The sequence below is a fragment of the Hyla sarda genome, chromosome 13, assembly GCF_029499605.1.
Source record: "Hyla sarda isolate aHylSar1 chromosome 13, aHylSar1.hap1, whole genome shotgun sequence".
In the NCBI taxonomy this organism is placed as follows: Eukaryota; Metazoa; Chordata; class Amphibia; order Anura; family Hylidae; genus Hyla; species Hyla sarda.
The window spans coordinates 45,864,708-45,877,872 of record NC_079201.1 but is presented as its reverse complement, the minus strand read 5'-3'; the positions used below and the strand labels follow the sequence as shown (position 1 = coordinate 45,877,872).

Genomic DNA, 13,165 nt, shown 5'->3' with positions numbered 1-13,165 from the left:
GGCCGTCACCCTCTTCCCCCCCTCCCTACCCCCTTGCCCTCTGGTCTACCCGCTGTGGATGAAATTTCTCGTGACCTTTCCATCATATGGAGAGAGACCCAAAATTCTCTCTTACAGGCTTCATCACGCATGAAGAAGTTCGCAGATAAGAAAAGAAGAGCTCCTCCCGTTTTTTCCCCTGGAGACAAGGTATGGCTCTCCGCTAAATATGTCCGCTTCCGTGTCCCTAGCTACAAGTTGGGACCACGCTATCTTGGTCCTTTCAAAGTTTTGTGTCAAATTAATCCTGTCTCTTACAAACTTCTTCTTCCTCCTTCTCTTCGTATCCCTAATGCCTTTCACGTCTCTCTTCTTAAACCACTCATCCTCAACCGTTTTTCTCCCAAATCTGTTCCTCCCACTCCTGTTTCCGGCTCCTCGGACATCTTCTCTGTCAAAGAGATCTTAGCCTCTAAAAAGGTCAGAGGGAAAACTTTTTTTTTAGTGGACTGGGAGGGTTGTGGTCCTGAAGAGAGATCCTGGGAACCTGAGGACAACATCCTAGACAAAAGTCTGCTCCTCAGGTTCTCAGGCTCTAAGAAGAGGGGGAGACCCAAGGGGGGGGGTACTGTTACGCCGAGCGCTCCGGGTCCCCGCTCCTCCCCGGAGCGCTCGCTACACTCTCCCCGCTGCAGCGCTCCGGTCAGATCCACTGACCCGGGGCGCTGCGATTCCGCTTCCAGCCGGGATGCGATTCGCGATGCGGGTAGCGCCCGCTCGCGATGCGCACCCCGGCTCCCGTACCTGACTCGCTCTCCCTCGGTCCTGTCCCGGCGCGCGCGGCCCCGCTCCCTAGGGCGCGCGCGCGCCGGGTCTTTGCGATTTAAAGGGCCACTGCGCCGCTGATTGGCGCAGTGATTCCAATTAGTGTCTTCACCTGTGCACTTCCCTATATCACCTCACTTCCCCTGCACTTCCTTGCCGGATCTTGTTGCCATTGTGCCAGTGAAAGCGTTCCTTGTGTGTTCCTAGCCTGTGTTCCAGACCTCCTGCCGTTGCCCCTGACTACGATCCTTGCTGCCTGCCCCGACCTTCTGCTACGTCCGACCTTGCTTCTGTCTACTCCCTTGTACCGCGCCTATCTTCAGCAGCCTGAGAGGTGAGCCGTTGCTAGTGGATACGACCTGGTCACTACCGCCGCAGCAAGACCATCCCGCTTTGCGGCGGGCTCTGGTGAAAACCAGTAGTGACTTAGAACCGGTCCACTAGCACGGTCCACGCCAATCCCTCTCTGGCACAGAGGATCCACTACCTGCCAGCCGGCATCGTGACAGTATCCACATTGTATATAAAATTTCTGAGTGAAAAGTTCGTTTAAATTACAGTAAAGCTTTAAACAAGAAAAAATATAGTGTACAGAAACATTTAAGACTGAATTGTTGGTGTAATAGAAAGGTGACTACTATTTTTGAGTAAGTCATTTTTATAATGCAAACTGCAGGGTTCCTTGAATTTGCTGGACATCCTATGTATATTGACTTTTACACAAAATGTTAATTGTTTACATACTATTCAATAAAGGTCATTAAGGTCACTGTTTTCCTTCCCCGGCAGGTGGTCTGGTGTTCTTTGGGATCTGCAGTCTGGTTCTTGATGTTTTTAAGATTGGTTATTATATTAGTTATATTGATTGTGAATCTCCAATCAAGCTCATTCACCCCATGGTGCAAAGTGCATTCATTATCCTTCAGGTAAGTCTGAAGTCCTATCTAAATGCAAATTATATGATCCCTTGCTTCCTTCGTAACAAGTCTCTTCAGGCTCTGGTTCTATTATAATATTATGTATTATCTGGTTCTATTATTAAAATATATTTTTTATATAAATAGTTATAGATTATTAATAATAATAATAATAATAATAATAATAGCATTATAAATCAATATTGCTTGCTTTTGCATTTCAGACATATTTTCTATGGGTCTCCAGTAAACACTGCGTACAGATTCACACCAACATTTCCAGGTGAGAAAATTGACAGAAGGTGGTGGCCATGTCAGACTTGTTGTGGTGGCATGGGCTTACACAATATTATCCAGGTGACTTTATGGCTGATCAGTGTATGTGGGTGCCAGTCTCTACTAATATTAAGCGTTTAAGAAACGACTGCAGGATTGTCTATTTATCCACTGTAATGACAAGGTCTCAGCACATCTAGTTATACATTTAAAAATCTAATAGACAAATGAAATTATTATTTAGTAAAAGAGGACAAGGGAAAAGAATATTCAGTTGGTTGGTCGAAAAGCTCAAGATGCTGTATGACACAATCATACATACCGTATTTATCGGAGTATACCACGCACCGGCCTATAACACGCACCCTCATTTTACCAAGGATATTTGGGTAAAAAAAGATTTTTACCCAAATATCCATGGTAAAATGAGGGTGTGTGTGTGTGCGTGTATAGCCCGATACACCCCCAGGAAAAGTAGGGGGAGAGAGGCCGTCGCTGCCCGCTCTCTCCCCCCTGCTGCCGCCGCTTCTCTCCCCTGCTGTCGGCGCCGCTGCCCGTTCTCTCCCCCTGACTATCGGTGCCGGCGCCCCAGCCTCGTTGCCTCCCCCCATCCCCGGTTGCATAATTACCTGTTGCCGGGGTCAGGTCCACGCTGCTTCAGGCCTCCGGTGTGCGTCCCCTGCGTTGTTGCTATGCACTGCACGGTGCGGCGCACTGACGTCATGCCTGAAGCAGCGCGAACCCGACCCCGGCAACAGGTAACCGGTGATGGGGGGAGGCAACGGGGCAGCAGCGCCGGCAATGGGTGCCGCTGCCCCTTCTCTCCCCCTGTCTGTCGGCACCACTGCCCCATTGCCGGCGCCACTTCTCTCCCCCTGGCTATCGGCGATGGCAATGGGGCGCCGGCACCGATAGTCAGGGGGAGAGAACGGGCAGCGGCTCCAATAGCCAGGGGGAGAGAAGGGCCGGCAGCAGGGCTCTAGACCCCAGTGCAGGCAGGGGCAGAGAAGCCGGCAGCGCTGGCGGTCTCTGCACCTGCAAAGCCGCTGCAGTTCATTGATTTAAAGCGCCCGCTTTATATCATTGAACTGCAGCGGCTTATCGGCATATAACACGCACATAGACTTTAGGCTAAAAATTTTAGCCTAAAAAGTGCGTGTTATACGCCGATAAATACGGTACATTTATAAAGGTTACATGCGCAGAAATGTAAAATTTTAAATGAATGTGTATGCTACTGAATCAGGGCTGCAGACTAAATGATGGTTCATCTAACAAATTTACCTCAGGGACCAAGGTTAGGGAGGGGGACACATCATTTCTGCATTGAGAAGCTGTAGTAATTAAATACTGTATCATATATGGAACCTTTTCAGTTACATTGAGGCCCGTAATATAAGGAACCATCAGCACTCACTCAAATGCATTAATGTGTACCTGTTGTTAACTAAAACTTTTGATAAAATGAGATTCAAGGTAAACTACAGCAAGATAAGATAAACGCCCCAGTACATGTCACTTGTCTAACCCAGGAAGAAGTACAGTGTTGCCTACAAAAAATCTAAATAGACAGGGACTGTTCCCCAGGACTGGTGCATAGCAAATGTGGTGCCAATATTTAAAAAGGGGTCAAAAAGTGACCCCAGGAATTATAGGCCTGTTAGTTTAACCTCATTTGTATGTAAATTGTTTGAGGGTTTTCTAAGAGATGCTATTTTGAAGTATCTTGATAAAAATAAATGTATGACTCCATATCAGCATGGGTTTATGAGGGATTGGTCCTGTCAAACAAACCTGATAAGCTTTTATGAGGAGGTGAGCTCCAGACTGGACCAGGGGCAATCGCTGGATGTCGTACATCTGGATTTTTCAAAAGCATTTGATACGGGTCCACATAAAAGGTTGGTGCATAAAATGAGAAGGTTTGGGCTGGGGGAGAATGTGTGCAAGTGGGTAAGTAACTGACTCAGTAATAGGAAACAGAGGATGGTTATTAATGGTACTTATTCTGAGCGGGTTACTGTTACTAGTGGGGTACCACAGGGGTTTGGGTTCTATTCTACTTAATATTATTAATGACCTTGTTGAGGGTTTATATAGTGAAGTAGCAATCTTCGCAAATAATACTAAGCTGTGTAAAGCGGTAAACACTATAGAGGACAGTGCACTGTTACAAATGGATCTGGATAGGTTGGAGGTTTGGGCTGGGAAGTGGCAGATGAGGTTCAACACTGATAAATGTAAGGTTATGCACATGGGGAGGAAAATCCAGGCTGGGATTATGTATTAAATGGGAGCACACTTGGGACGACTGACATGGAAAAGGACTTAGGGGTCTTAGTTAACAGTAAATTTAGCTGTAGAGACCAGTGTCAGGAAGCTGCTGCCAAGGCAAATAAAATCATGGGATGTATCAATAGGGGCATAGATGCCCACGACAAGGAAATAATTCTACTGCTGTACAAATCACTAGTCAGACCACACATATAATACTATGTACAGTACTGGGCACAAGTGTACAAGAAAGATATAGTGGAGCTGGAGAGGGTTCAAAGACTAGCAACCAGAGTAATAAGGGGAATGGGAGGACTACAGTACCCAGAAAGATTATCAGAATTAGGGTAATATAGTTTAGAAAAAAGAAGAAATATATCAGGGGGCCATACAGAGATCTCTCCTATGATCTACAGTATTTATACCGAGAACTGTATCTATAACAAGGGGGCATCCTCGACGTCTAAAGCAAAGAAGGTTCCTACATCAGCACAGACGGGGCTTCTTTACGGTAAGAGAAGAGAGACTGTGATACTCTCTTTTGTAGGAGGTGGTCATGGTGAACTCAGTAAGAGAGTTCAAAAGGGCCTGGATGCATTTCTGGAGAGCAATACAATTACAGGCTATGGATAATTGATTTATAGGGACAGAAGGTTGATCCAGGCATTTATTCTGCCATATTTGGAGTCAGGAAGGATTTTTACCTCTAGTATGAGGTTTTTTTTTTCCCCTTCCTCTGCATCAACTCAGCAGGGACTCAATAGAGATATAGATTGAACTTGATAGACTCTGGTCTTTTTTCAACATTAGAAGCTTTGTAACTATGTAACTGTGAAATTAGATAATACCATTATATGTATATTTCTAAATTTGTATTATACATTGATTAAAAAATGTGTATATTTTTGGTGAAAAATACTGTCCCTGCACCTATTGTCTGTGTGTCTCTATGAGGAGACCAAACATAGGAAGTGAGAGCAGGGCCAGCAGGACTCTATGCAGACTCCTGGCTTGTCAATAATCCTGATCTGTGAGCCGGGGGGCTTGTCAGAGAGCCTCACTGCACAGAGCCCTTCATGTCCGTATTTGTACTCCTCACAGAGACACACAGAAAATATTTGTAGTGACAAAAATATACACATTTTACAAACATACATATACTGGTATTATCAATATTATATAAAAAGTTTTTGTTAACGACAGGTACACTTTAAAAAAATGTGATGCCTTATTCAGACATCAACATATAAAAGGTACAGGACGAACAACCAGTAGATGCCACTGTGGCCTCTTGTTGTTTTCCCTGCACTTGTGTATTATGATGTCTAAATAAAGCATACATTTTTTATACATTCCTATGCTTTTCTGATGGTTTATGAAGCCTACTTTATTCTACAAATTGAGCACATTCCTGCTATCTAATCATGTCTGTCTGTGTTCTTTCTGGATTCAGTGGGGGAGATTTATCAAAACCTGTGCAAAGGAAAAGTTCAGTTGCCTATAGCAACCAATCAGATCGCTTCTTTCATTTTGCAGAGGCCTTCTTAAAAATGAAAGAAGCTAGCTGACTGGTTGCTATGGGCAACTGAACAAGTTTTCCTCTGGACAGGTTTTGATATGTTTCCCCCCACTGAGTATGTTTTGCTTTCATGTGCCAGCTGATTGTTCCTTCATGTCTGGACCAGTAATATAAGGTGCTACTTGAGGCAACTTCCCACTGTCCATTTGATTACATGAGGACACCTGAGCTAATGAATGTCAAAGCAGAAATGTTAGATAACTGGGGTGATCTATGATGACCTATTGAAGGTGTAAGGGATTTGCTTGAACAGTCTCACTATTGTCTTTGTCTGTACCTAAGTAATAGGGACCCTATTACACAGAGTGACATGACCTGGTGTAATAGGGCCAGTAACCAGCCAACGAACAAGCAAATCACCCAAAAAAAAAGTTCGTCTGCTGATAGCGTGACCGGCAGCAGATCTTCCTGTATAATAGGGGATGTGGGGCCGACAAATAAAGGAAGCGAAGGGCCACAGAAATGATCTAGAGATTATTTGTGCGGCCTTGCCTGCACGATTGTCATACATTCTGTAAACTAGCACCAATCTACCAGATTGATGCTTGTTTACAGCATGTTGGCCCCACTAATAGGGCCCTAGAGCAGAGAACACAGCAGAGGAGAGGCAGTGACTGTTTCCTGTGAAAATGAAGCTCGTTACAGACAGTGCACAAACATCAGCCCACTGCAAATTGCTTGGCAATGTTCAGAGCATATTTTACATCTTCTAAAATGTGTATATATTAATATTATTTTAACATTACAACTTTTTAGGTATGGTCTTATGTTGGTGCTGATAACAAATCTCAGCATATGGATGGCTGCAGTCACTGATGAGTCTGTCCACCAGACAAGAGACCTGGAGGAAGATTTTAAAGATATGGCCATCACAATGGGATATCATGATCAGAGAGGTATAAAACATAAAATTGATTAAATTAAGAGGAAAAAAGAGACATCTGATTTTTTCCTCATTAGGTTTATTTGAAGTCAAAAACTTAACAGTTATACATTATTTGTTACACATTTTCAAATAATAAAAATACATTAAGTATAGTATTAACAGCTTTAAAACAGGATTAGATACATTCCTGGAACAAAATAAGATTAATGCTTATGAAGAAATATAAAATCTCATCCCTTCCCCAATATCGCGCCACACCCCTACCCCTTAATTCCCTGGTTGAACTTGATGGACATATGTCTTTTTTCGACCGTACTAACTATGTAACTATGTAACTATGTAACTATATACATAATATAAAATACATATAAGTATAACCATGATACAAATAAACAATCATACAGAATTTATATTTAACCCCTTAACGACGCAGGACGTATATTTACGTCCTGCGCCGGCTCCCGCGATATGAAGCGGGATCGCGCCGCGATCCCGCATCATATCGCGTCGGTCCCGGCGCTAATCAACGGCCGGGACCCGCGGCTAATACCACACATCGCCGATCGCGGCGATGTGCGGTATTAACCCTTTAGAAGCGGCGGTCAAAGCTGACCGCCGCTTCTAAAGTGAAAGTGAAAGTGACCCGGCTGCTCAGTCGGGCTGTTCGGGACCGCCGCGGTGAAATCGCGGCGTCCCAAACAGCTGATCGGACACCGGGAGGGCTCTTACCTGCCTCCCCAGTGTCCGATCGACGAATGACTGCTCCGTGCCTGAGATCCAGGCAGGAGCAGTCAAGCGCCGATAATGCTGATCACAGGCGTGTTAATACACGCCTGTGATCTGTGTAAAAGATCAGTGTGTGCAGTGTTATAGGTCCCTATGGGACCTATAACACTGCAAAAAAAATGTAAAAAAAAGTGTTAATAAAGGTCATTTAACCCCTTCCCTAATAAAAGTTTGAATCACCCCCCTTTTCCCATAAAAAAAATAAAACAGTGTAAAAAAAATAAAAATAAACATATGTGGTATCGCCGCGTGCGTAAATGTCCGAACTATAAAAATATATCATTAATTAAGCCGTACGGTCAATGGCGTACGCGCAAAAAAATTCCAAAGTCCAAAAAAGCGTATTTTGGTCACTTTTTATACCATTAAAAAATGAATAAAAAGTGATCAAAAAGTCCGATCAAAACAAAAATCATAACGATAAAAACTTCAGATCACGGCGCAAAAAATGAGTCCTCATACCACCCCATACGTGGAAAAATAAAAAAGTTATAGGGGTCAGAAGATGACATTTTTAAACGTATAAATTTTCCTGCATGTAGTTATGATTTTTTCCAGAAGTGCGACAAAATCAAACCTATATAAGTAGGGTATCATTTTAACCGTATGGACCTACAGAACAATGATAAGGTGTAATTTTTACCGAAATATGCACTGCGTAGAAACGAAAGCCCCCAAAAGTTACAAAATGGCGTTTTTTTTCAATTTTGTCGCACAATGATTTTTTTTCCCGTTTCGCCGTGCATTTTTGGGTAAAATGACTAATGTCACTGCAAAGTAGAATTGGTGACGCAAAAAATAAGCCATAATATGGATTTTTAGGTGGAAAATTGAAAGGGTTATGATTTTTAAAAGGTAAGGAGGAAAAAAACGAAAGTGCAAAAACGGAAAAACCCTGAGTCCTTAAGGGGTTAATATATAAACCCCCTCCCCCTTGGCAGCATGAGGAGGACAAAAAAATCAGAATCCTCAGAATCAATAATCTACCAACAAATAATACTTTTAGTAGGAATCTGGTTTTGGGAGATCTAGAATATTCATGACTTCCCAACAGAAAGAGCTACGGACCAAACTGCAGTTCTGATGTCTTTATAATCATGTTAATGGTTTATTTTATACTTTTTTTTTGTAGATGCTGGTGGAGCACATGGCCACACTTGTCGCTGCAGTAATCATTTGTGTCACATTTTCCAAACTGGATATTATTACCTCTACCCATTTAACATAGAATATAGCCTCTTTGCCTCAGCTATGACATATGTTATGTGGAAAAACGTTGGACGTAAAATGGATGACACCATGCCATGTCACCGTCGTCTTAGCCCTTGCTTCTGCTTTCATAGTATCTTTGTAGGACTTATATTCGGAGGAATAGTTCTTCTTGGTGGTATTGTGGCTCTTGTTACATACAAAGTACAAGTCAATATTCGAGCCAAAAGCCACCAGGCTCATGTCATGTTTTATTCATTCAATGTTGTTGTCCTCAGCATTATGTCAATGGGCTCACTCACTGGCTCCATCATTTACCGGTTTGACAAGAGGGACATGGATGGTCACAAGAATCCAACACGCACTTTAGATGTTACTTTGCTCCTTGGAGCAGCACTTGGTCAGTACTGTATCTCATATTACTCCATAGTAGCAATGGTGGCTACAACCCCTGGGGAGCTTCTCAATGCTTTGAATCTGATATACTCATTGCTCATGATTGTACAACTTACATTGCAAAATACCTTTATTATTGAAGGGCTGCATAGAGAACCTTTCAGAGATTCCTCTTCAGATCCAAATAAAGAACTTGTTTATACAAATGAATCTGTTACACCTAGCCTACCAGAAGAAACTTGTCAGGAACCAGCAGTACCTTCTGGAACAAATACAGTAGACAATCACATGCAAATGGATCAAATCCGCCCATGGAATTTAAAAAGAAGACTCGTTCAGGAGATTTCCCTTTTTTTGCTGCTCTGTAACATTATAGTAAGTACTGAGGATGTTATTAAACTTTACAAAATCTCTATTAGGGCTCATTCACATGAGCGGATATCTTTTCAAACTCGCAGCCCGCTGCCTGCTGCGAGTTTGAAAAGGGATGGGGGTCTCCGTGTGCTACCCACAGCAGATTTTCACCAGCAAAATCTCTGCTGTTGAAAATCCACCACAGACCCTATTAACCTCAATGGGGTCTGAGGCACATTTTCAACAGCGAAGATTCCGCTGGCGATAATCTGCTGCGCAGACCTCGTCACCTTTCAAACTCACAGAGGGAGATCCTCTGCAAGTTTGAAAAGAAATCCGTTCTTAATTTACAATATTAATAATTATTTTGGATGCCAAGAAGGAGAAAAGAAATAGAAAAAAATATTTTATGTTTGAGAATAAAATATTGCGTAGAATCAATAAAATGGGGGTCCATAGTAAAGATCAAAAGACAGAAGACAGAAGGGACATCCCGTATTAAATGGTATAAGATCAACAAAGCTGGGCATTCTCTTTCCATGAGCCCCACGCCAGCAAGGTTTGCCATATGCTATCCAATAAAGGTTGTCTCAGAATGGAGGACTGGTTTTACATATGTTTACAAATATCACTATGCTATTTAAAGTTCTCTTAATACATACTATTATCTTATGTCTCTACATTTTCTTTTAACAGCTTTGGTTAATGCCTGCGTTTGGTGCTCGACCACAGTTAAAGAATAATTTAGAGTTGAAGTTCTATGGACCTACAGTGTGGACAATAATTACCAACATCAGCCTACCATTTGGCATTTTCTATCGCATGCATGGAGCTGCCAGCCTATTGGAAGTGTTTCGAATGTCATAGGATGTGCTGCTTTAAAGACCTGAAAACACAGAGGATACAGAGTTTAAAAGACAGTACAATGGAATACTGAATATATACTCTGAAATAAGAACCTGAGATGGGGGGGAAATATTTCCTGACTCCCCTCATTGTGATTTAACAACAAACTGAAATTAAAGATTGTTTTATTTTTTTAAACTATTTAAAGAAAATTTTGGCACAATATTGTGTAGTCTGTCAAGCACGGCTGCCACCTGCCTACAAATTCAGGGACAAATCACTATGACAGAGGACATCTGTCTAGTGTCCGCAGTGTTTTTAAAGCTGGGGGTTGCAGGTTATCAGAAGAGAAAGAGCAAGTGCCATTATACATGTCTTGTAAATATGATTACATACAAATTCACAATTTTGGAACACAAATAGAAAAGCAAACCCAAGAATCAAGATTTGATTACTTTCTTACACATGTGAATCAGCTCATTTAATCATATACCAGGGATGGGAAATCCTTTTGACAGTCTGACAAATTGCTGTAATTGTTTGGGGAAGTGAATTAGAGAGCTCGGGTAAATCATGGTAGACTATAACATGGTCATGGTCCTCAAGTATTCCTTTTGGAGGAAAAAAAAATGACATACATTGTTTTACAATTTTTCTACAATTATGTAGTGAAGCACCTTCCACGGGACTCCTTTTACCATTGATAGCCACAGATTCCAATATATCCTTATATCCCTAGACAGTGACAGCCATAAGACCTCCAATACCAGTGACAGCACCAGACCCGAATATATCTCTATAAGGCTATGTTCACATGTTGGAATCTCTGCAGAATTCCACAGCAGCATTCTATTCAGTGGGATTCTGCTGCACTGGTATCTGGTCCCATTCCATGCTCTGGTTCATCCGCAATCTTCTGTCATCATCCGTATCTTTGGTTCTGGGGTCAACTTGGAGCATAGGCAGTTTCCCGATGTCATCGCTGCTGTTTGCTAGCAGCAGGACCTAGAAGGCAAACAGCAGCGGTGATGTCACGAAGCTCATACACCAAGTCAGCCCCGGAACTGAAGATACACAGAAGATTGCGGGAAAACCAGAGCACAGAGCGGATCCAGGCAAGTAAGTTGCCATTACATAGAAAGGTATATGGTTATTAATGATTCAGTGGTGAATTTATGTATTAGGCTATGTACACACTTCATAGGTGTAATGCACCTGTAGGGCAGACATAATGCCCCAAACTAACAGCATCATGTGTTCCTATGATGATGTGAACATGCGTATGTAGTGAGACCCTGTTGCTTTTTAATTCTGTTGTTAAAAAAGGTATGCTTGTGATTACGGCAGGCTGCACTTTCCTACCAAAGAACAGCATCCAGATGTACTGTATACTTTATTTTTCATTACAATAAAAAACAATGGCAACAGAGTCTATCTATATAGGTGTCCAGTCGTAGGAGGAAAGTAGGGAAAGGGGAACATGATTGAAATGTTTAAATATGTGAAAGGGTTAAATAGGGTCTAGGAGGGAAATGTTTTAACAAGAAACAAAACACAAGGACAATGGGGCACAAAGTAGTAGTAGAGCTTAAATATGTCGGGAAGAGTATATATATATATATATATATATATATATATATATATATACACATGTATAGGCCCTGAATACAATCTTCTATGTTGCTGTTTTGTTTTTTGTTGTGTATTTTTTTTTTCAAAAAAGCAAAAAAACTTTTGTCTTAACCACATGGCAAGAATATGGTGTTATCCTAGCCTTAGTTTGGTTTGGACTTAGACCTGAGGACTGTCCAGAAAATTGATCATAATACGAACGCAGGAACATTCCCATATTATGTTTGCATGAATCAAGCCTTAGAATGATTGTGTATATTTATAGAACAAAAATTCAATATTGTATAAATTTAGCAATATATGCATACACGTGTATAATTATATGTGAGCATAGTAATTATTTTATATGACTTCCTCTGGAATAAGGTTGGCATTTTCTAATAAAGCTCAAATAGCACGCATGTCCTTAATATAATATTAAAACTGAATCTTTGTTTATGTCTGTCTGCTCCATTGGGTATGTCCACTCTCAAGTCTGAACAATGGAGCTGTTTGAATTCAAGGATAGAGTGTTCTGAGATTCTCACCAGCTCAAGGGGTCCTCCTTTTTCTCAAGCTCATGTGTGTAGCAAATTCACCACCATTTATACCACCATATTTCTGTAATTAAGAACCGTGCAAAAATTCATCAAATGTAACACAATAAATTCCAAAAAATCTATAAATATGAAAAGGAAGAAAATATGAAAAATGGTAAATCAATGCAAACTACTTAAAAAATTAAAATTGCAGATTTAATTTAACCCCATTTAATGCCTCTATCGTGTGTATCCTATACACTTCTCTTTGTAGGAGTTTGTTTTCACTTTCCAAACCCCCATGTTTATGAAAACTTTGTTTTATTTCGATATAAAAATTTTTGCTATCACTTTTTCTCTGTATTCTTTCCTATCTTTTCTTTTACCTTTTTCTATCAGCTGCAGGAGCACTGGGCCAGTCAGTTGGGAGTTCTGTGTGCCTGCATCTTGGGTTTGGCTTTTTAAAGGGGCTATCCAGGGACTCCACATGGTGTGGAAAGTACTTATACATGGCTTGTTTCTGCCACCTGGCTTGTTTCTGCCACCATTCACTGCTCCCTGATGCACCATCCTCCTCTGCCTACTGCTCTATTTTCTCTCTGCTCCTTCCTTATGGACACCCTATTAAAACTACATTTCCAAGCAGTCCCCACTACTGAGGCTGGTAGAAAGGGGCCCGGCTTTCTGG

At 41.7% G+C, this 13,165-nt stretch overlaps 1 protein-coding gene across 3 annotated transcripts in view; it reads left to right on the top strand.

The window, feature by feature from the left end:
- LOC130297331 (proton channel OTOP2-like) overlaps window positions 1–12,571 on the top strand; it is a 122,511-nt gene extending 109,940 nt beyond the window's left edge. For 2 of the 3 annotated variants that reach the window (XM_056549706.1, XM_056549707.1), the window contains exons 3-7: window positions 1,594–1,730; window positions 1,946–2,004; window positions 6,607–6,746; window positions 8,655–9,502; window positions 10,178–12,571. In XM_056549706.1, coding sequence (XP_056405681.1) covers window positions 1,594–1,730; window positions 1,946–2,004; window positions 6,607–6,746; window positions 8,655–9,502; window positions 10,178–10,348 — 1,355 coding nt within the window. In that variant the 3' untranslated portion in view covers window positions 10,349–12,571. The remainder of the gene's footprint in view (window positions 1–1,593; window positions 1,731–1,945; window positions 2,005–6,606; window positions 6,747–8,654; window positions 9,503–10,177) is intronic. The other variant, XM_056549708.1, reaches the window with a different exon arrangement.
- Window positions 12,572–13,165: the final 594 nt, after the last annotated feature.